Raw genomic sequence first — 25,259 nt, forward strand, 5'->3', positions numbered from 1 at the left:
ACCGGCGTAGAGAAATGTTTACGATCTTTTCCTAGAGGTCGAGTTCCGGATTTTGCTGCTTACACAGCGTGCACTTAGGACTGCGATAACCAACACCAGGATGTGCTTGCGAGAGCTTTCTTCATTTGTTTTACATTATTTTTTTCCATAAGAGATAAAACGAGAAACTACGCGTTATCATTTCTTCTGGAGAATGTGACAGGCGGCTTGCAGTCTGGCACTGCTATCATATCGTCGGGTTTCTTGCCGATAAAGCTTTTGTCGACTCGGCATGTCGCGTGTAGTGGTCCAAGCCAAAAGGGCAGGGCGTGTAAGTGCTGGCAGAGGCGACCTCACAACAGCAGTCTCTGAAACGTTTGGAACAACGACCACGGCCAGTACGACGACTAGCGAATAACGCACGTTACATACCGCGGTCTCATGCGCGCTCCTGCCTGAGCGAACAGACGATAACCACTTCATGATATTCTGTGCTGTCTAGCGCTCCATGTTGACTTTTTCATTTAAAAGAAATGGGGGTCGCGCTTTGCATTTGCGAGTAGACTACGCTGCTTGAACGCTCCAGGTTATGGAAGTGGATGCCACAGAAAAAGAACTATCACTAATATGAAGGTTATGCGCGGGGAGTATGCGAGCGTTTCATAATTTTACGGAGCAGCCAAGTTGGCTTTTGAGCATGCCGCCACTGGGTACAAGTATAAATGACAGATACTGCCCTATAAGACAGCTCTGTAACAACATTGAAGCACCAACGAGTCCGACATTCTCATTTTTCGACATTTGAAATATAAGTCTACGAGTCTTCCAACTGTCTTTGTACCATTCCAACGGTATTTATTACTCCTTATATCCCAAGAACATATCTACTCGTCTCTGTAGTTTATATCAATAGAGCTCCAATTACGAATCTTGTGTTAAACCTGTGATTAGTGAAGAACCGATCTTTGTCGAAGACAATCCGTGTGGGGCTTATCAAGCGCGCCCGAAGTTAGTAGTGTGCGTAGGTGAGCGAGGTTATGGATAAGCCTCGCTTGAAAACAGCGTTCTACCACTGCTAACCTGTTGAGAAGAAACTTGTAAGGTAACGAAAATGGTTGATAACAAGCTAAATACCGCACAACGTGCGATCGAACGTAATACAATACGCGTGATGCCGAAAAACCAGAATGCATACTTTCTCTACAACCGGTATAGATTGCAGAGCAAACGAGTGTAGCCGATATTATAAGTTGAGCTCAAAGGAGCAAGCGGAGCTAGGATGGTCACGCAATGCCTAATGCTGATAACCAGTTCGTGATATTTACAGTGCCCGTGGACGGAAACGACAGTCGTTTACGGCACAGAATTGGGTCGTGTGAGGAAATCAGACAATTTCAAGGCATGAATTGGAGTCGGCTGACGCAAGACAGTGGTGAAAGCGAGTGAGAGAGAGAAATAAACTTTTATTTTCCGAAACGGTAAACCGAGTCAGAACCCGGTTCACCCTAGGTGGGAGGATTCCTCATTCCAAGAACCCTCTGGCTTGGGCTGCCTCTTTGGGAGAAAATTTATTTGCAGAAAGGTAGAGAGGTTGGCGTCACATATAGCTTGCTCTCGCCTGCTGCTCTACGCTGGGGAAAAGGGACGGGGAGGAATAGGGTGGTGATGATGATATTTGGAGGAGCTGCGTATATACAAGTTCACAACGTTGTGGCATCTCTAAAGCTGCGTGTCTAGCGCAGTGGCTTGTAGAAAGGCTATAGCGGGACTTGTAATCAAGGCTTTAGCAAGCGTTATAGACCCCTCATAAGTTGCAGGGATATTAGCCCAAATTGTGAATACTGTCAGGCGCCAGGAACACCTGATCACATATTTTGCGTTTGTCCCGCGTACGTGCGAGATCGACAGAAACTGGTCTTTTCTATTGTAAACGTCGATAAGAGGCCGCCATCAGAGGTGTTTCTTTTGGGTCGTTGGCCTAATGGAAACCGCGCAGGGTTATTGCAGATAGTGGTGAAATGGTCTTCGTCCTTCAGTAGACGTAAATTGGGCTGATGGTGAAGATGATAAGATAAATATTCGCATTAACACCTGAGCTCAGCCTGTGGTGAAAAGCTCCGAAAGCATCCGTACAAAAGGAGCGTCACTGTTCACTTATCGCAACACACCCTCTCAGGAACCTGTATATGTGCATCATTGAGCCCTATCCTACACTCGTCTGTTCCCAGCCGGCAAATACTCACGTAAGGCCATGGCTCTATATGCATGCTTGCGGCAGATGATACTGACGCAGAGGAGTGCTTACTGTCTACAACTCACAGTGGTTTATAAATCTGGGTGAGATTACGTGCTGGTGCGGTGAGGCTTTCGATTTGTCAACATCCACTACAGCGTTATGAAGCAACTGCTCTGAGCAGCTCTTATTTCTGGGAATATATATATATATATATATATATATATATATATACGCACGTAAAACCCCATAATTTAATTTTTAGGGTGTCCCAGCTAACTTGGACCAAGATTTTAAGAATACCCAGGAGCTCTAGAGAAATCGTACCGACTGCATAGCAGCCGCAGTCGTGTGTACTTATGGCCAGTATTTTTTCTTCACGAAGTATTACTTAATTCATTACTTTTAATTAGTTAACTTTTAAGTTATTGCTTGAATCGCAAGCACATCAATTAGAAAGTTGTTGGGCACCTCAAATAACCTCCGGATCAAGCATTTGTTTAGTGCACAGCTTTGACTCGTTGGTTTTTCCGAGAAAAAACAAAAGCGCGGGAAACATCCAAAATTCGAAATAGGCGTTCGCGCGCCGCTGCTCAAGCGCTCCCAAGCGAGTAGCCACGGATACACGGCGTTACTAGCGGTGGTAGCTCGACACAGCGCTTCACGCTATGTGATGGTCGCGGCATCAAGAGAACACGCCGCTGACCCATTGATAAGCGTTGCGGCGCCTTGTACGATGCGGCGATAACAGAATGCAGCCGCGCGTATTTCAATGGTTGCTTGTAGGGGCTTGAGCAGCGGCGTGCGAGTGCGCATTTATTTCGTATTTCGTGCGTTTGGCATTCTTTTCTTTTTTTCTTGGAAAAAACAAGCAGGACCACTTGACCACGAAATAAATGCTTGATTTCGAGGTTATTTAAGGTGCCCTACAACATAGTAATTGCTATGTTTGCGATTGAAGCCCTAATTAAGTAGTTCCCGAATTAAAAGTAATTACTTAAGTAATGCTTCGTGATGAAAAAAAAGACGCTGGAAGTAAGTACATACGACTGCGGCTACTATGCAGTTGGTACAATTTCTCTAGAGCTCTTGGGTGTCTTTAAAATCGCGGTCCAAGTGCTGGGACACCCCCCTCTCTCTCTCTCTCTCTCTCTCTCTCTCTCTCTCTCTATATATATATATATATATATATATATATATATATATATATATATATATATATATATATATATATATATATATATATATATATATATATATATCGGGTTGGGACCCCAGGTCCGTACTTTCCTTTGTTTACTGCCAGCGAATCTTTCCATTCTTTACGATGCGCTTTACATTACTTTTCGAGGCTTTATTGCTCGATCTGCATGTTATATATATAGGCGCCTCCATCGTGATAGCAACAATAGCCACAACTTACAGTAAATCCTAGAAGAGAGGGATTTAACTGCAGCTTGGTCGCATCAATTCGAATAGGTCTTTCCTAATTGGTGGAGCTCGCCTGAAGGTGAAATGAAAGGAGCCCCTTACATTGTTCAACTATAGCATATTCACGGTTCTCACACACGAAACACGCAATACATTTGATTTCTCCGCTTCGCACAGTCGCTAGCGCACCGGGAGCGGTATGCTGGTAGACGGAGCCCAAGGCCTCGCTCCCAATTTTTGCACCAAAGGAGGTGACGGCCGAGATGCAGAATGAACGACCCCGCAACGAAACGGTGGCTGGGTGGCGTTCTGCTTATGGAGGCGGCATTGCTGGCCCGTCCAGAGCGGGTGCATTCATTTGCGAGCGGAATACAAATAAACGAAGCTTTACTGAAATTCGGGCACATGGTGAGGACCCCAGTGTGCTCCAGGTGAGCCCGAAGCACTTCAGCAGAGCGTATGTTTTGTCCGAAATGTGGCCTTGCTCATTCGCCACCGTATATATATGTCAGTGGCTACGGCACTGCGCTGTAGTTGAGCACGGAATAGCGGTTTCGATCTCGGTCGCGCTGGCCGTATTTCGATGGCAGCAGATCTGGTGCAAAGAAAAAAGATAAAGAAACGCTCGTGTACCATGCATTTGATGCATGTTAACGACGTTAGCTGGTCAAAATTAATCCGGAGTCCCCCATCTATGGCGTTCCTCATAATCAGGTTGTGGTCTTGGCACGTAAAACCCCGAGCTTTAATTAAAGTACTCTTAGTTTGTCTAGATGCGGAGAGCTACGACTGCGGCGATAGGTCTACAGGCGTTCTTATATATGTTACGAAAAGCTTCGCAAACCCGGTAGAATGCCGCTTGGCAACTGCCTTCCCTGTTGTCGATGTTGATACCATCGCACCGGAGCTTCCACAAGCGGGCACACGAGAAAAAAAAATAACGTGTTTGAACTGCCGTGTGCCCGACAGGTACATTCACACGCGAAAAAAACATATGCAATCGCTGGTCTGAGGAAAGTGGCAGTTACATATATATATTTATAATGCTTCCCACGGGCCCTCTGTGGCTGGATTGGCATTCACGCTTCTCAGCAGCCATCTATTTGCATCGCGTCGCGTCAAGGCCGCCCACTTTGAACCTGAATCTGTTTGCCGGCTGGCCAGCCGTTCTAGGAAGCGTTCACCAGCCCGGTCCCAGGACGCGTCCCATGCTTCGCGTTTCGCTGAATGTTTTCGACTAAGCTGTGTTTTTTTCTCATTCTCCACGCGGCCCGGGACTGCGTGCCAACGCGTAGCAGTCTGAAGAATTCCTGTCGGCGCGTTGCCTGTGCTGACAGAACGTTGATATTTAGCAAGCGTTTTTCCTTTCTTCAGATCACTATCATCATTGTCAAGGTATTCAGGATTCAATTTCTCAGGCATCTAAGGTCAAAACTGTGAACCTTTTCGCTGGTAAGCGATGTTTGCCACAAGCGTTGCGTTATTATGAGCAGACCATTTTGTCTAATGGCCATCATGTACCATGTGTCAGAGTGCGTAAAGCTGCCCTTTAAGAAACTTTTTTTCTCTCACGCCCGGACTGCCCTCTGTGTGGTGATTATGCGGACTTCGAACATGTCCTGTGGGGCTGCGCCTCTGCCGGTCCCCCTTTCACTCACGAGGAAATTATGAAGCTAATTAGGGCCCAGGATCCAACCTCTCAAATCCTGGCAGTCCAGAGGGCTCGCGACAGGGCCGTCAGGTTCCACCTGATGGTCCCCGAGTGGGCCTAGCCAGGTGGCGTGGAGGTTACTTACGTCTATAGTGGACAAAATAAAGTTGTTTCACTCACTCACTCACTCACTCACTCACTCACTCACTCACTCACTCACTCACTCACTCACTCACTCACTCACTCACTCACTCACTCACTCACTCACTCACTCACTCACTCACTCACTCACTCACTCACTCACTCACTCACTCACTCACTCACTCACTCACTCACTCTCACGCCTTCATGTGGTTGTAACATGGAATACAATGAATTGAAATTTGATTGCAAGTGCATTGATCCGTGTGGAAGCAGGTGACCATGTAGCCCGAAATAACAAGCGGAGGGGTGCCAAACACGCGACACGGTGATCTTGTTCGTGTAGTTCGCATGGCCAATCAGCAGCAGCTAATTATTTTTCTAGGTCACTTACTGATTGCTATTTTGCCGACAGACATTATTGGAGGTAGGTGCGCTATTTACATCCTCAGAAGCAGCATTGTGATGAAAGGATTAATGATTAGAAGTAAAGATGAGATGAGACAGCAAAGGGTCTTGAAAGAAAGATTATTGTGTACGCGTGCAGTCATAGTGCAAAATACGAAAGAGGAGCGGCAAGAGTGAGCAAGAATCACTTGGGTGACATACAGGCCTATGCTATGTCATCGATGCTCGTGTAAACACCAAAGCGACCAATTAAAGGAAACTTCAGAAGTAAACATGAGTCATCGAAAGATGAAAATTTACGTGTCACTTACGAGCACTTTCGCACTCATTAAATGACACGGAAGCAACAGGAACGACCAACAACCAGCATACACCAAATTATTTGTATTGCGTGTAGAAAACTGTATATTCGAGTGATTGTTCCACAATAATGTCCACTAATTAAAGGACAAATTGATGCTCAAATCTGTTAACGTGGAATTCGCTACTCCTGTCTTTTCTAGGTTACATGCGGCGACGTATTCTTGTATGAGTGTTTTCACTGACGCCTCTTTTATGGTGCAGCCGATCGTTTCCAATTGCACTAAAATTTACGAGAACCTCCGTCCACCGCACCATCCTTTACTAATTCGAACGCATAGTTCAAATACACACTGTGACACCAAGCGCCATTGCACCTCATAAAACTTTACGAGGCTGTGATTATTTGAACCAACAACCTCCACAATGTCAGATGCTAAGAAATTGTGGTTTCGGTCGAAATTCTACATCATGATGCATCTCCTTGCAAAGTGATGTCGGAGTCATTTTATTTTGTTAATAGTCTCGCCATGAGTCGCCGCTTCTATATCCGCTACGACTAATATTCAAAAGCATTTGCAATCGTGGCACTACGCACACGTGACACAGCACATGTAGATTATTTTCGCCCTGAAAGGCTGTCAGAGGGCGAATTCAGTTCCACTGCGTACGAACAAGGACTTAGACAGGCTCCATTTTTCAGAGACGTATATATTTTCTTCTCGTGCAGTGACGATTCCCAGCGAATTGGCGCTGGAAACTAAGTATACATGTGTCTTTGTTAAGATAGTCGGATTTTATTAAGACACCAAGTGTGCAATCATAACATTCTACCGGTACTAGCATATGCGGGAGAAACTTGGAGGTTAACAATGAATGAGCTAAGGACCACGCAACGAACGCGAGAAAGGTTAGGCGTAACCCCAACAGAGAGGAAGACAGCCGTGTGGATAAGAGAGTAATGAAGGAGCAGCCGATTTTCTAGCTGACACAAAGTAGAAGAAATAGAGCTTGGCAGGCCGTGCAACGCGTAAGGCAGATAGTTAGTGGTCTGTTCGGGTTACAAAATGGCTGCCATGGAAAGGTAAGCGCACTCGAAGACGACAGAGAATTAGATGGTGCGATGGAATCAGGAAATTTTCAAGGCACAAGAAGGTGTCAGCTGGCGCAAGCCAGGGGTGATTGAAGATCACTCTGCACTGGGCATAAATAAGATAGTCACCATGATGATGATGATGATAATGATGATGAGCAAGAAGAAGCACTCACCTGATGTACGGTAGCCACGGATCAACGTCGCCTTTGCTGACGGCTATGGCGTAGCTCGTCATAATACCAACCACGCCAACGAAGGCACCGAAATACGGGATGTAGTGGAGCTTTGTGATCACGACCTCCATGCTTGTTCTCCGCTTGGGCTTACGGTGTCTCCTGCGCAATAAAATATCTCGTTGAATTCTGACGCCGCCGCGAGCAAATCCACATGTTGACACACGCAGGTCCCAAAGGGCTTCCGGCTAAGCCCTCTGGAATACCACAAGCTACAAAAGCCGAGAAATGCGCAGATCTCTCAAGCTGGCACCAGCTTTGCTGTAGAGTTAGAATGCTTGACAAAGCAATTTTACTGCTAAGTACAACTAGAGAGTCAGATACATGTGCTCTACGCATGGGGCACGTTCCTTATATCTGAACGCATCAAGAACATATTGTTTACAACGCTGACTTCAACAAAAAAAAATCACGTCCTTCTCTAACTCCTATTAACCCCTTATAAGTAAATGTAATTATTTAATCATGCATCTCACAGTTATCGATACAACTGGCATTGGCCTGCTCATTCAGTATTTAAAATATCAGCCATCACCCGGTGACGATTCTACAAGCACTATTCTTTTTTAAAAAAGCCTCTACTTACAGTTCGGTTATTACCAAGTTTTTCTGAGAAGTCATGGACACAATGAAAACTCAGGAAGGTGGTTCCAATCCACAAGTCAATTGCTAAATCATCTCCTGCTGAGCATAGATCAAGGCCTCTTAACAGTGTCTGTTGCAAAATGATACATGATATGAGCACATGATATGTAGCAAGCTTGTTAATTATCTCGATACCAGTTCATTTTTCTCCTCAGCACAGCCTGGCTTCTGTAGAAAATATTCGCCTGAAACACAAATAAGCTCGTTTAAGGAGAAAGATAAATGTTCTAGGATTTTCAATGACTGAGAATTGAGAGCGGCTAACGCGGCGGTAGAACAGAACAGAGTCCCAGCACGAGTGGTGAACCCGTACCTATAGCGCTGGTGACGATGATAGGCCAGTGTTCGTCGTCTTCGCTACAATTACAACCGGGAACTAAAAACGAGCTGTCCTGGAGACCTAAGAGCTCAGCACAATGAGTGAGTCGTAGTACGTCTTGAGGCGCCGCACGTGAACAATATGGCGTCCCCAACGGCGCAGGTCTGGAGACGGTGCGACTGCTTCGATAACACAGTTCACGGGAGACGTGCAATTGACGATGCGGCAAAGGCCTCCATACTTGGGCATCAGTTTAGGCAAGTCTTCATTGCCGACTGATTTACTCTCATTTCTCTGAAGCAGTTGATAAAGTTTGTCACAAGCTGATACTCAACAAACTGAGCCTTTTCAATCTAGACTGTAACCTCCTGAAATGGATCGAATGCTTCCTAACCAATCTTCAACAACTCGTCAGCGATAATGGTCGTCGCACTTGTTTCGCTAAGGCGTATTCAGGTGTAGCACAATGTTCGGTACAGGTAATCTTTTGTTTGTTATTTAATTTAACGATCTTCCTTCAGCAATGTCCTTCAATATTCATCTATTTGCCCGTTATTTCAGCTACTATTGAAATTTAAAACATGTAGAAATCGAGTGAATTCCATGATTCGGCTAGCAAAGCGAAATCAGATGCGCCAAATAATTCAACGAAGCTCGTTCGGACGTGAAAAAGACGTGGTCTCTTGCAAATGAATTAACAGGTAAATTCAAACGTGATGGTCGCCTGTTACCACTTGAGTCCCATTTTTCTGCAGATGGAGCAACTGTTTCAAATGAATTTAATACATACTTCTCGCAGGTTTCTCGTACTGCTAAACCACACCCTGATCACTGTACTTTAAGGAACAGCGTATACAAATCTGCACACCGTCGTCCTCTATCAGAACTTGATCTCAGATTAATTGTTTTTAACCTAAAAACTGGTAAATCACCGGGCGTTGATGGCATTTCTGTGGACGAGTTACGCAGAAATTTCGACGCTGTTAAGTATGTGCTGTTATCACTGCTGAATCACATTTTAGCCAATGGTATTTTACCTACAGAAATGAAAAAGGCCATAGTCATACCGCTCTTCAAGAGTGGTGCACGACACAGATACGAAAATTGTCGCCCAATTTCAATTTTGCCATGGATCTCTCAAATATTAGAAAAACACCTTCTGCAAGTCATGTCGACGTACCTCGACGCCAGTAGCATTATTTCAAGTACGCAGTATGGTTTTGTTCCAGGCAGAGGCACACAGGCTCTCCTTGAGGATATTTCAGACATTATAAATTCAGCTTCTGATGCTAACCAGGTAGTATGTGCTCTTTTTCTTGATGTTAGCAAAGCTTCCGACAGTGTTTGCCATAGTCTTTTGTTATATAAACTTTCCTTGATGGGATTTCGTGGGCCTTTCCTAAAACTACTCTCTAACTTTCTGGAGGATAGAACGCAGTTAGTCTCCATTGGTCAGTACCGGAGTAATACAACTTCAATAAAAGTCGGAGTACTTCAGGGATCTATATTAAGTCCACTTTTCAATCTATATGTGAATGACCTCGCCGCTGCTACCCCTATTTTTACATTTCAGTACGCAGACGACACAGTATCTTGTCTCAAGCTCCCCGTTTTTCAGATGCAATCTCCCTTTCACAAGATGCAACGATCAGCGTTCTGAACTGGTTCACTAACAATGTCATTAAAGTAAACGTCTCGAAAACACAGCTTATATGTTTTCATAATCCTGTGAAGAAAGTCAGTTTAAACCTTCCATTACTGGCACACTCTTCATCTTGCTCCCCCTGCACCTGCTCACCCGTTCCATATGTTTCAACAATGAAATACCTCGGCGTTTTCCTCGACAGTGACTTCACATGGAATACGCATCTGGCCCATATATGCTCAAGATTACGTGCAGTTTCAGGTACATTATACCATATCAGATATTACATGCCACTCTCCGTTCGTAAAATGGTTTTGCAAGCTTTGGGTTACGGTATGCGTCACTATGGGATTACGGTGTACGGTCACTGCGCGATTCGATGGAAAAATAGAGTCAACTATTCTGAGTCAGATCTATTCTGAAAATTATTGGTTATGATTTAGGTTTAACCACCGGCATCGACCTTTTAAAACCCTTAAGGTTGCCAGTTTTTAACGCCCTTCTAGCGGAAACGGCCATCCTGAGGCATTTCTGGTCGCAAAAATACAAGGTTGAACATGTTCCTGCTCGTTGTCTCCGGTCGAAAGACCGTTTTCGGGTGCCTCGCTGTTCTACCAAGTACGGTCAGCGCACTCGTAATTACTTCATCCCTTCCTCTCTCAATAAACTACCAGCAAGCGCCTTTCGCGCGAAAAAAAATATATATATTAAATTAAAACAAATTCTTCGTCGCATTAACCTCTAATCCGGTTGGTTCTTTCATGTGTATTAAAACCCTACATAACTTATTAGGGTACTGGAGCAAATAAATCAGTTTATTTGTTTCATTTTACGCCTACTGGTGTGTGTGAATAGAGAGTGTAAAGAGTGCTTTCGTTTTGTTTCAGTGCCCTGCTCCCTGCAGATCTCATATGTATATTCCTGTCTCTTTTTTTGGTTCCTATTTTCATTGTTTTTTGTTGGCTGTTGTCAATAGGATAATTGATGGTTTTTAAGTGACATACAAATGCCTGATGTATATTTTCTGGCTCTGTATTAAGAATGGTGCGTTATGTTACTTTTCATCGCAGGATACGTGATTTGTTTTCATTTTTTGCCTCCTCATTGTTGTTTCTGTTTCTCTTCTGCGTCCGTGCCTGTTAACAATGTTTCTGCATATCTTGCGTTATCCGCGATACTACATCGTGTTAAAGGCTGTCTGTCGGCTCTGCCCTTCAAGCCCAATGCGGCTTTGGCAGGCCTATTATGTACTAGTGTTGGCGGAATTCCTGTGTCAATAAAGTATTATTATTATTATTATTATTATTATTATTATTATTATTATTATTATTATTATTATTATTATTATTATTTGCGTGATGTAATAGGCCCGATGACGTAACCACACTGCCCTCCGCTCCTAATACTATATTTAGCTGGTGTAACAAATGTTTAATGAAACTTAACACTATCAAATGCAAAGTGACGAGAATGTCCCCAGCGACTAAGGTTACCATAGATATTGCATGAATAACAGCTCTCTTGAATCTGTTGGCAACTACAAGTACTTTGGCATTTACATTGCGACTAAACTGTCCTAGGCTGTTTATATGTAAATGTTTATTTGCGCATACGCATATGTGGGATGTGTTTATTTCTATACGAGCAGCCCAAGTAGGAGAACAATTGCGCGTTCGCGTGATACCAAGACGAGGTCTGCATACGTAACAGCTACCTTCCTGTCGGAAGTACGGATGAGGTGACCAGCTCTCCCTCCTCTCTCTCTCTCTCTCTCTCTCTCTCTCTGTCACGCACGCACGCACACACACAAACACAAGAACGCGGGCTGGCTGCCCGCTCTCGTAAATTAGCAATCTTGATATGATAAATTTTATTGAGCCGTGTCCTCAAGATTTCACTACAAGGCTAGAACGCTGGCGGGCCCACCGAGCAAAGAAAGAGCACTAACACAACAGCTGCTATAGATCCAAGGTACCCGGCCGAATACTGTGTTCCCATGGCGCATTGTGGTTTCCGCTAGTAACTAGTATTTGCTCTCAACCCAGCAACCAAAGCACACATAACGTTTTCTTTGCATCGCAGGGCACCAATCCCGTGCTCTAGGGAGAAATGCGAACGCCTACAAACTCGTTACAAGTCAGGGGTATGAGGCACGACCACTCTGGCATGCTTGAATATACGAATGCGATCATTTTATACATGCGGCTGGCTGCACCGGGGCGAAAGGTGATTATGCTAGCACGTTTTATATTCAACAAAAATTTCTAACAATTTTTTTATGCGATTTCACTAATTTGAAAGGAATGGATACGATGCACACTCAAAGTCACGAAAGTTTGGCACAGAACGAAGAAGGAAGGCGGAGATAGTTCGGCTTCGTAAATCCCGTTACAGGCAAGTTGCCTGTAACGGGATTTTTCAGCGGTTCATCTCATTTTCTATACTATTTGCCCTTCGTTATAGGCTCTCACGAAGCCGTGCCCCCCGTTGCTACCGGTTTTGGTTATTCAGTGGAATGGATACATAGAATCGGCGGTAATTATCCTTACGAAGCGCAGGCCTTGACTTCACTGGGGTGCCTGTGCTACTTGCTGAAGAAAATAATTACTTCGAGGGCAGCGTCGGCCTTTTTCGTTCGGCTTCTCGCTGCCTTCAGTTGCATGCCTCGGCAGGTTACGAAAATGACGCTTCTGGCCGCATCTTTCCAGGCTTAGGCGCGTCTTCTAGAGACGCGAGCGAAGATGTCCACACTCGCTTCGTTTGTTCTGCCCGTTTTCGCAATCTCGTTGTCATCGAATGAATCGCGGGGAAACCCATGTCCATGCCAGCTTTTGGAAACAAACTAGAGTCCTCCGTTTCGAGCTTGTCACTTTTCGATCACCTGCCTAGTGGGAAGAATGATTGATTTGTTCGACAGGTTCGAGTTCCACCTGGATGCTGACGCTTTGAAAGGATCGCTGAGCCGATGAAGCAGGACGACGGCGTTCGCTCGCGAACCTCCATGCACGACTCAAGGACAACGACGGCGTCACCACTGACGTCAGAAAACCGACAAACTGTGTACGCCGGTTCCTTGACACAGAACACCTGGCAGAAACGCCTAATGCGATCGCAGGTGATGAATCAAGATTAAGGGTTGGAAATTGTAAGGAAGAACGCCAGTCTCCGTGAATCGTATGAGCACGTACAACGGGACAACATTAAAAATTAAATTATGGGGTTTTACGTGCCAAAACCACTTTCTTATTATGCGGAACGCCGTAGTGTGGGACTCCGGAAATTTTGACCACCTGGGGATCTTTAACGTGCACCTAAATATAAGTACACGGGTGTTTTTGCATTTCGCCCCCATCGAAATGCGGCCGCCGTGGCCGGGATTCGATCCCGCGGCCTCGGGCTCAGCAGCCCAACACCATAGCCACTGAGCAACCACGGCGGGTAAACGGGACAACATCGGGCTCTCGGTTAACCAGAACAACAAACCACCGGAATGCCCCGCAATTTTGCAGAAATTTCGCATTAGCCTTGTCTGGTCGCCGCTGCTGAAGTATGCGTTTCGTCTGGCTTTAACTAATGGTTCCATGTCGTGGGCGAACATGGCTGCCAAGGAATACTCCAGGAGTGCTCCCACGAGAACGTTCGCGTTATCATCGCTGTTACCACTGATACTGGCGCAAGGCAACTTCTCGTGGACGTTCTGAAACATGCATTCCTAAACCTGGCATCTCTGCCGAAGCAGCAGATGGTGTTAGATAATCCATCTTCAGCAAGCTAGGCCTCGTTCCTGCACAGGGAATTTCTTCTCTTTTTTTATTGATGACTTCCTTCCACTTCGCACCATCAATCATTTACTCCTTCCTGACTTTCCTCTTGTGGAAACGCTCGCGAATGATGTCTTCTCGGCCATTTTCCAGCCCATGCTCTCCTCCTCCTGCCAGCAGTATGAATTACTGCTTGCTTTTAGATGCAGCTCTCGCCGTTTCCCCATTACGGATGCCGAACAATCTCCGCCTTCCTCCTTCGTTCTGTGCCAAATGTTCGTCACTTTGAGTGTGCCTCGTATTCATCTGTTCGAGCTCATTGATATGAATGCACTTTTGCTAGACGCATTCTTCTCGTCATGGCCACTTGAGCCGTCTGCACCTTCTGCGCGTTTATTCACCGGCATCATTCGCCTCCCTTGCAGTGTTAACTGCTAGTACCACAAAAATCCGCGATACATCAGCCATGAAGAATCCATGATTTATCAACGACGAACACGTTTCCGTTAAAAGCTGTCCTCATGTCTATTTTACCACTTATAGACTTTACCTTTGCTTATAGACAAGTTACACACATGCTTAGACGGCAGTTCTGTAAACGTACTGGACCATAACTACAATAGTTAGGATTCAGCGCTTTCGTTTATATTCCCGAAATGTCGCGTATTTGCGCTCGGATATTTCTTTTTTTCTTGATATATATATATATATATATATATATATATATATATATATATATATATATATATATATATATATATTGTATTTTTGTATTCTCCATTTGTGCGATTCATATGCATTTCAAATTTCACGACTCAACGTTATCGAGTATTAATTTATCGCAGATACTATAAAGGATAACAAGAGTTGTTGCAGTCTACACGGAAAAAGACCAATGTACATGGAGACTTCCAAATAATTTTGCTGCTAAGGATCCGCGGTAGCTAGGCAGGGAAAACAGTTGCGGAAGGAACGTATTGAGCAGGTCGCTTCTGCGCAACAGTTTCGTGTCGTTAAATTAAGCGTGCCTCGCCTTGTTCAGCCAATGAATTCGTTGTTTCATTTTAGGCCCAGCAATTACTGTTTGGCCAATCTCGTCATGTTTACATTCCTTTAAACCGATGTGCGGTGCTGTAGTACTACAGTTATCTTGCATCTTCAAAGAAAAACAACACTTTTTTGCGGGGGTATTGTCACCTTTTGTCTCTTCTTTATCCGTGTCATGGAGCATCAGATACGACCACTTTCAGTTGTACATACGTCATTTACAAGTTTCTCAGCTCACTGGACCCCTACGTGACTGAATTGTACGTATAAATTAGATAACGCCATTAAACCTTTGTTTTTGTTCCAGAGGGGCTCCATGCAGCCTCGATAATTCACATTGTTAAGAAATTAAAGAAATCCGGTATTTGATTCGCTATTCGAATGTCGGGTTTTCTGAAATATTCGTATTCATGTCGGATCAATAGCACAAACTTGAAACAGGGACAGAGGAGGCAAGACAACATAAGTGTCTCCCCTCTCCCTGTCTCAAGTTCATACGCTGTTGCTCCGACGTTATGAGTAGCAACAAGCCCAAGTGAAGTCGTATTCAATTCTATTAAAAAATGTAGCTCTGCCGACACCCCTAATTTTTCTTGAGGTGACTTTCACTGGCTTTCTATATTCTTAGTGGATATCTGGTTCACTAATATTGTCCATGTAATGATATAACGGTAACGCCAATGTGTTCAACTCTTGATTCGTAGCTGCATAAACTAAGCTACATTAAGCCGCAGGACATTGAACGGACTCATGAAAATTTATTTCCCCATCCAAGAGAAAGTCGGGGAACATGCTTGGTATATTGACACTAACCGGCACAGCTTTCGCTTCAGCGAAGCGGGTGAACTAGTCCGTCGCCACACGATCCACTTATTTCCAAAAGTTGACGTCGGAGAGGCTCCCAACAAATCCATTCCGATTTGCTGAAATGGTCGAAAAGGAGGCTCGATGGGCTGCAATAATCCCGCTGGACTTGTCGGTGCACATGGTGTCTTGCATCGCTGACAGTCTCGGCATGTCTTGACGTAACGGGCGACGTCGGCGGTAGAAACGAAGTTCCAAAGTTTGTCAGCGGACGTAGACAGGCTTAAGACGCACCACGTGGACGACTTTAGGTCCTGCGCGGCGCCGTTGTGTTCCTGCGCGACGTTGTGTTCCTGCGCGGCGCCGTTGGCTATGCTGTTTAGCTGCTGAGCACGAGGTCGCGGGATCGAATTACGGCCACGGCGGCCGCATTTCGATGGGGGCGAAATGCAAAAACACCCGTGTACTTAGATTTAGGTGCACGTTAAAGAACCCCTGGTGGTCGAAATTTCCGGAGCCCTCCAACACGGCGTGCCTCATAATCAGAAAGTGGCTTTGGCACGTAAAACCCCATAATTTAACCCTCTTGGCTTTTTCTTGTGGGGCTATATAATGGATCCCGTATACACGACGGAAACAAAGACCCCAGAAGCCTTACAGGAGAATATAACTGAAGAGCTGCCACAGCATTTCACTGACGGTGTTCTAGGCAGCGACAGCAGGCTTTCTCAGAAGATCCCAGTGTTGTATCGCTGCAGAAGGTGACCTCTTCGCACGCTTGCTGTGAAAGCGCACGAAAAATAAATGTATATTCAGTGAAAGACTGCGTCTGGTAAGTTAAGATACTCTTATTCTACCATTTTCAGCCTTCTGAAAACTGAACTTCTTTATTTAGCGATGTTTAATTTGCTTACAGCTATCACGAAATGATGCACCTAGTACTTCCGGCAGCACGAGGGGTAACGGCTTTGTCTCCTTAACGCTATAACAAACTTTCGCGATGGAAGCACATCGCTGGCGCAAATGGCACAGCCAACGCCTACGTCACTGCCCTGCTGCCTTTTAAGCGGCAGCGCGCTTATGACTGTTTGTGCGCGAAACGTTTGGGAGCAGTGCAATCACGCCGCGCAAGCGGACATGTCACTTGGTATTTTGTATTTCGCAGGCATCATCAGTGGCATCATATATATACATATATATATATATATATATATATATATATATATATATATATATATATATATATATATATATATATATATATATATTAAAAAGACCGAAACTGTTTAACTGTTTATTCGGACGTTTTACAAGGCGCTCTGCAATTTTTTTTAATTCAAATTTTTTTCGTAGCTTCGTTACTTAAGAAGTTGGTTTATTAGTCTTGACTAAAAATCTCATTAAGCAGAATACGAAAAATAGCGTGACACACTACATACAAAAGTGCGCAACATGCACTTGGTCGCTTCGTCTTAGAGTGCATGGGCATATCTTTTTACTCTGGATAAAGTTAGCTGAAACACCCTGTATACAGTGGCTTTTGCTTAGATACGTAGATTTATTGAATACTTATATGTATATTTGAATATCTTGTTGCGAGGTTTTGTGGATACATGCAGTGAACTTTGTTTCCAGAGACACTTTTTTGCTTTTTATCAAGCTTTATCTTCGCATTTGTGTATTCCATTGTACCTCGCATTTCTAATGTATATTTTGCAGAAATGCTGCTTTTTATATGTGATCGCTGTAGCGACTACAATTTCGGTGCAATTACAATACACGACCGGTGACAGCTGCTCCAGCGCAGTACACTGGAATGACGGAACGCGTCACTGAGATTTTTCCCTGGCCGTTGCATATGTACAATAATGTAAACAAGGTTCTTCAATGACAAAGTTTCATTTAAATATTTGTCCTCAACTTGTTGATGTTACGGCCTTTACATTTATCATATCAGCGGTATGCACTGCTTTGCTGGTTTCGCACTGATATATTTCTAAAGTACGTGTGATGTTTTCTTTCTTATTAAACAGACAAAAAACATAGAAGCATTGATATACGTTATATCTGGCACAATGTTTCGGACATAAGAGTATATTCTTTTATGAAAAAATACTTATTTTACTTCTCGTCACAGTGCGTAGCGCCCAAGAATTCGTTTGTAGCGTCTTTGGCAATGGCAATGCAGATATTGTTCATGTATTTGATCCCTCGGCAAATTCTGTGAGGACGCCGAGCTCCAACGTGAGCCTCACCTTCCCCCCCCCCCCCCCCCCCCCCCCCACCCGAACGAAATTTCTGGCTACGCCGCTGCTGAGGATACCCGCGGGGTAAAATAAAAATTTGTATCTAGGCAAAGTAAATTATATCTTTAGGCATTGTATCGACTGTCCAGATACATTTACGTGCTTTAGTAAGTTGCGTAAGGGCAACTTACTAAAGCACGCTCACTATTTATGTTTCAAGGCATTTTTATAGCCTTGAAACATAAATAGGGAAGGTAACAAAAGCTCGCATTATATATATATATATATATATATATATATATATATATATATATATATATATATATCTTGCGAAAGATATTTTTCTTTAGGTGGCCATTATCTACTGAATCTGCGTTCATGCGCCCGATGCCAACAACAATTATTGTGCGTGATGTATACATAAGCAGCTCTTCTTTATTTATGAAGGAAATGGTAGCGTCTAAGAAGCCAGAATGAACGGAAAGACGTTTGGTAAATGCGTCGCAGGCTTCTCTTTCGACATCTGCCTGTCTGTTCTGTCATGCAAGTGGCCATTGCCACGTTTACGTAGATTGTGTACGTCGGTCATTTGAGAGAGGAAACCAACGCAGCAATAACATGATGCGAAATTGTTATGACTCTTCATGATGGCAGAGGGATCTGCGTGGACTAGCAAGCTCCAGCGTGCTGGTCAGCACAAGGAAGGGGAGAAAGGAAGCAAAAATTTATTGTCTAGTAAGGATGATGATGGTGACGACGAAGGATCAACATGCACATGTCACTCCTGAACGTTCAAGTACAGTATACGGTGTCAAATAAAAAGTTTAAGATGACTCCCAGCGACAAAGCTGCACACTTCGGCTGAAGCGAACGAGCCAGAATAGTGTTCTTGACAGTCGTTTCTGCACAGTTAATACTGTAGATGACAATCGAGTGCCTGTCGCTCTAGTACTTGCGAAAAAATAATAATACAAAGAACAGGTGCAATATACGCCCTGTGCATTCTTAAATTAATTGAAGAGCTCCTTAAAGGAACGCTAAGGAGAAACGCTAGATAAATCTACAGCGATTAAACAATCTGTTGATAATGTAGCTCGCTGATCGATCAATCAATAGTTTAGGAGAACCTGTGCTAACTAGGTTTTTATTGCGAGAAACACAACTCAATAGCGGCAAAGTACAGGCCACGGAAGAGAAAACACATGTTCTCGATTAGCAATCTGGGTAGTCGCTCCTTTTGGCGCACTCTAGTGAGGTCGAAGTCCCGTTTACTGCCCAAACTCACACAAACGCACAAAGGCCCGCGGAAGGCTGTCGACAAGACCACTCAAGTTGAAGACACGGTGTTCCTGGCTGCCTTCCCTTGGAACTGTGACTTGTTGGTCGGTCCATCTGCTGAGTGCTGTACGCTGAAGCCATTGCTGGTTGATCACTGACTGGAAATTATTTAACGCATTCTTCCAAAACACTGTAATCGTTATTTTCTAGCTAAAAAAGTCGATAACCAGATGGGTAAATGAAGGCTGCACTTCTCAAACTGGGCGGAACGATTCAAGGCAAAAGGGCGCCTTACCCGGTTTTAAAATTGGTATGATTCGAGCGACTTTCCAAGAGTCAGGTACAGTTTCTTCTATCCATAAATTATTACAGATGTCTAAGGGAGCATTTGTACCTGTCGGTCCGAGGTTTCTTAGCATATTGTACGTAATGCCGTCCGGCCCAGCAGCGGATTTTTGGCGACATGATGCAATTGCACACTAAAGCTCGCTTAATGTTAAATTATGATCCAATTGAGGATGCTGGGCCCAGTAGCAAGCAGTAATATTCTGCTTAGCTGACACTACTTAAATATCAAATTCGGCACATTGCGATGAAAAAGCAGGTCTGGCAATAAGCTCACAAAATTCATCTGCAACTATTATCTCACACGTGTCCCGAGCTACAGCGAGAGCACGAAATGGGAAGCTCTGTGTTACAGGTTTGTTTATGCAAAGTAGTGCAGAAAATGATTGACGCGCGACTTCACTGGTGGTGTAATGAAACGGATGTGTTGTCCAACTTCTTAGTAGGTTTTAGAAAACATATATACACAATGGATGCAATATAAGCTATAGTAACCTGTGTGGAACACGAGCGTGCACGTGGAAACATGACGATAGCAATATTCCTAGACATCAAGAGAGCCTTTGACACTGTCAGTCACGTTCATGTTCTGCTAAGTAGTTGGAACTTGGACTGTCTGGCAGGTCTTTGCGATGGACTTCTGAATTTTTGTCAGGTCGCAAAATATTTGTTCAGACGGGGGAAGGAAAGAGTGCTGAACATGTTGTCAAACAGGGAGTGCCACAGGGAAGCGTGCTCAGCCCCTTTCTTTTCAAACGCGTCATGGCTCATTTAACAAGAAAACTGCAATAACAGTTAAGGTTTTCACTGTATGCAGACGATGTGTGTATTTGGACATCTGGGTCTAATGCTCAACTACTTTAGATGGAATTGCAAGACGGCATAAATATCATTAACCAATTTTTGAGAGAGAGAGAGGAAATTCTGTCACAAGCAAAGACAGCTGTATGGCCTCTCACTCAGAGGCAGTTAAAAAATTTCACCCTTAATTTGGAAGGACACCCACTAATGGTTGTGACACAGCATCGGTTTCTTGGCATAATACTTTATAGGCAGATATCCTGGCCACCCCACATAAAAAAGAAGAACTCGAAAACCAGGTACACGCCATATTCAGTGTACTGCGCAGACTTGCAGGCACATCATGGGGCTGTCAGTATCGTCCATGCTGACTGTTTACAATGCATTAATACGGCGAAAAATTGCGTATTCCGCGCCCATCTTACACGGACTTTCCCACACGTCAGAAGAGCGACTTCAAAGGCTTTTAGCTAGAGGACTACGCATATGTCTAGGAGTTCCATGAGCGACTTCTAGCTCCTTTGTAATAGCTGAGGCTCGCCAATCACCATTTACAGTTATGCGAACTACAGAAACATGCAGACATTATTTCCGTCTTCAAACACAGCATAAAAGCCACCCATTGGCTCTAGACATAATGAAAAGAGAAAGAAGTTATGTTCATATCGAAATTTGAGGAAATCTTCACATATTGCCAAGAAATGAATTTTGGAACTCAGACGTCGAATATCCTTCATGACTGCTTACACTTCCAAAAATTAAATTCCCAAATTGCGAAATTCAGAAAAAGAGACATGTTCATTCAAGCTGCTCAACAACTAGCACTTTACCAGACATATATGCGGTATTCAGGATACACACACGTCTACACAGATGGCTCTAGTACAGCAACCTCTTCAACTTCATCATTCATTATACCGCACCTTGTTGGATAGTAGGACATTATTAACGCTTTTATTGTTCCTTTCATTTCAATGTCGCTGTATGTATGCATGTGTTTGTGAGTTATGCTATGTCGACTGTTCTGTTGTGACTATATGTGGTAATGGATTTACCCGATGTATGTACCACTCGGTGACTAGAGACTATGTTATTAGGCGACAGCATCGTTTGAACTTTTGAGACATTTATAGACATAATTGAGGCGACATTTACCTTGTATATTGTATGTACCATGTGCTTCCTATGTCATAGTCTTCCTGTGAAATCGTTGCGTGATAAGTCTCGGTGCTTGTGTGAAAAGGTTATTTGATATGCAATGTTGAACCCTATATATTGTATGATGGAACAATTCAAGAGATAAGGAGTAGCCGGCGCTTTAAATTGTGCGTCAACATCTCCTTATATCATATAAAAATAAAAGGCTGCACTTCTCTTCTTTTTTCTTGAGTTTCGCGTTTGAACCTCAGCGCTGGTACGTAACTGTGACGTCGTAAATTATGAGGTATATTTTTTCGTATACTGGCAACTGTGGCAGAGAAAACGTTCTGAAAACTTGCCATGTTCTTTCCTCGGCCCATTTTGGAATTGAATGCAGTCTGGCTTTACCAATATAGAATATGCTTAGGTCTGTGAAGGTGTGCTCAGAATCTATGAGGTTATGGCAGGGTGGCTAAAAGTGGCGTCGCCATTGGTCTCTCATCTTTATTTATTTTATAGCTATCAAACTTCCTCTCATGATAGCAGTGACTTCTTTATTTAGGGGATAATCTGCAAATACAGCTGAAGTTTTTTTCCTTAGTATACTTTAAAAGCAGCTCTGTATAAGACAACGGCTATGTCTGCATTGCGGACTCAATAATAGACGTAGGAAGGGGAGGAGCTGGTGGAGGTTGAGGTTGAGGTAAGGAAGAAGCTCAAACGTCTGCAACCCTAATAAGAGCACGGCTCAGTGCCTGTGGTGAGTGAGAAGTGGGAAGAAAGAGGATAAAAGACTGAGCATGGAGTTGGCGGGGGAAGTGGCTCCCCATCCTCCCCGTTCTTGCTATGGGTTAGAGTCTGCGGGACAGCGAGGTGTCCTCCAGAAAGCCGACGACTGCCTTCAATACATGACCTTAGCGGCGAGCGGGCAAGACCAGGCCCGCAATGGTCGAAGCAGGGAGACCCTGCTGGTTGGAGGGGCGCACGCAAGTGGCGAAGACGCGCACGTCAAATTAGGCAGGCGCTTCCGCATAGCTTTAGCTTTGCAGGCATGAGTCATATCGTGTTTTTCCTCATGTATTGGATGACCGCCTCCTGCCCACGGCTTTCGACAGCGCAGCACAACACGCGCGAGTGTTTTGCTTGCCAATGTTGCGCTCGCTTCGAACATTGACGTGGTCAAGTAAATGCTCCGTCTTGCCTGGTCGACTGAGCCGGTAATGGGCCGTGTGGCAAAGTGATCTGCTGGGGCGGATAGGAGATTTGTTAGAAGTCGCGCCGTCATTGACGAAATAATAGCCGTTGCAGTGAGCGGCTAAAAAGATACAAGAGGAAACTGCAAGCGGGCCATTTATGTTTATTACGAGGAAAGGAAAGCACGTTCTTGGTAAAAGGGGGGCCCGAGCCCCCGCCAAGTGGACTAGCTTCCACTTTTTGTTCGGGCCTCCGTCCAATGTTTTTTGGAAAAATAAACATGATTTTGATTTTTAGTAGGTGGAGAAAAAATAAAGGAAATGCCGTGAGCTACATTTCACACGTGCCGCACATTTCACGGTCCATGGATACTGTTTCTCCTCCTCCTCCTTCTTCTTCTTCTTAATTTTTTGTGTCGACGAGTAACTGGCACATTTCCCAAACATCATAACTAAAACCAATGCAAACGACTGTTTTCAGCTATGCACGAAAATGTAAGACCAAAGTAACAATAAGGTACAACTACAACGCTAAACTTTATAAGCAGTTTTAATGTATCCCGGTCTTCAGGGCACCGTAAATTGTACATGCTAATTACTCGGGGCTGTCACATTGCTTACTGAACGCTGGCGCGCATTTAGCAGCTAGGTGGTAAAACTCTGCGGGATAGAGAGATTCCTTCACTCGTGATGACACTTAATGTGGCCCTACAGATAGAAGTTTAAATGGACAATGAGAAACACTCATTAGTTTGTACGCAAAGCTTTTGCTTTGGTAATTTCGCGATAATTCATCGGTTATTATAGGGAAAAACAATAGCCAGAATTTTTTTCTTTTTTTGCTTTGGCATTGAAACTCCAGCATCGGAACGTCAGTTTAACTTGTCGATCTCTGTGTATCTTCTCGTACTTTGTCTGTTGCAGTGAAGTAAAGTTCTTAAAACTTCCTAGGTTCCGTCGTTTGGCTCCATTAGAATGCAACGTATTTCATCTCTTCAGATACGAAAAGAAAAAGGTGCTATGGGTCGAGCAGACAGCGTCGAAATCCATGACTTCACGGAAAGCCAGTGTGGGAACATCAAGGCGGCGTCGCCACCAATATCGTTCTCGTGTTTTTTTTTTTTCTGGCTCAATATTCAGTCTCTTCTCTCGGTAAGTGGATTCTTTTTGTGTATCGTAAAACAATAATTTGCTCATTCTTTTTCTTCGTGCACCATAAAAGTTATTTCTGGCATTTCATCGTTCCCGTCGTTGCGGTTTTCTTCGCGCGCGCGAAAGTTGCGCACGAAAGTTGGTTCCGCTCGCGGGCTAGTATTATACAGCGCTAGATTTCAGCATGCTTAAGAGATGCGTGCCTTCCGGGAATTTCACAGTTGCGTGCAGTCACACAAAGTATGCTCAATCGATTCTTCATGGCCGCAGTGGTCGCATATTGCGGTGTAGGCCATCCCTGTGCGGAACGCATAGGCTTTGGTGAAAGCAACGCCCGACGACAGTCGATACAAAAGCATGGTGTCTCTATGGCGAAGCTTTGATGGGACTCAAATGGTTAATGTCGGATCAAGGGAGTACAGTCGGGAATTCCTGAAATGTGGCTAATTCCATTGCGACGTGGTGCACTGGCGAGCAAGCAGGCAGAGCTTCCATGCTGCGTCGCTTCTAGAAAGTGATATTGGTACGTGGTGGTCCTCAGTATAGGCTGAACCGGCAACTTGATCGGCCCATTCATTGCCGATAATCCCGCAGTGACTTGGAAGCGTTTCTTGCAATCTGATGGCCTTTGTGAACGTCTAACTAGAACTCCCCTTGTGTGTGTGTGTGTGTGTCTGTGTGTTCTTTCTTGCTCGTATTTTTTTTTACTTTTCCTCTCCGTCCACTTTCTAGCCCCTATCTCCCGACCACAGTGTAGGGTAGCAAACCGGAGACTAATATCTGGTTAACCTCCCTGCCTTTCATCTTCATCCCTCTCTCTCTCTCTCTTTGTGTGTCTCTCTTTCTCTCTCTCTGTCTCTCTCAGACACAGTTGCATGCCCAAATGCAGATCTGAATGCCAACGAACCGCGTATACAATATCTGCCACGCTCATGAGCACATGTAAAGTAGCACGCCTTCGCAACTACGGCGAACGACGTTATTGCTTAACTGCAACGTCGTTCGTCTTGCTTGGTGCACCTTCACAGATTTAGGCATCTAGCAGCTTATGAACTGAATTTACGATAGCTTAGAGTAGTGCGCTTTGTTTAATAGCTGTTTCTAGCGCAGTTGCTTAAGATAGAAAAAAAAAAGTAAAACAGACAGGCCCAACTCCCGTTGACGTCTATACTTAAAGTGAAACATTGTTGATGTGATTGGCTCCTGAAACATGTGTGTTTGAGTATGAAGTACGGCTGTCGAAGTATAAATATTGGCATTAATGAGTAGTGTGCTATACGAAGAAGTGATTTGCTGTGTATTATATACAGGCTGGGTATCGTATAAACATAGTTACTAGCAATACATTACACTTATATTAGTTGGTTAGATTTTCAGCAGGGATCCATAGTGTCTTGCTACAGTCGTGGTG

At 44.2% G+C, this 25,259-nt stretch overlaps 1 protein-coding gene across 2 annotated transcripts in view; it reads right to left on the bottom strand.

Moving 5' to 3' along the window:
- Window positions 1-25,259, bottom strand: part of LOC135904871 (DNA damage-regulated autophagy modulator protein 1-like) — an 87,762-nt gene that overhangs the window by 50,451 nt on the left and 12,052 nt on the right. For both annotated transcript variants that reach the window (XM_065435851.2, XM_065435850.2), the window contains exon 2: window positions 7,413-7,574. In XM_065435851.2, coding sequence (XP_065291923.1) covers window positions 7,413-7,543 — 131 coding nt within the window. In that variant the 5' untranslated portion in view covers window positions 7,544-7,574. The remainder of the gene's footprint in view (window positions 1-7,412; window positions 7,575-25,259) is intronic.

The sequence above is a fragment of the Dermacentor albipictus genome, chromosome 3, assembly GCF_038994185.2.
Source record: "Dermacentor albipictus isolate Rhodes 1998 colony chromosome 3, USDA_Dalb.pri_finalv2, whole genome shotgun sequence".
NCBI lineage: Eukaryota > Metazoa > Arthropoda > Arachnida > Ixodida > Ixodidae > Dermacentor > Dermacentor albipictus.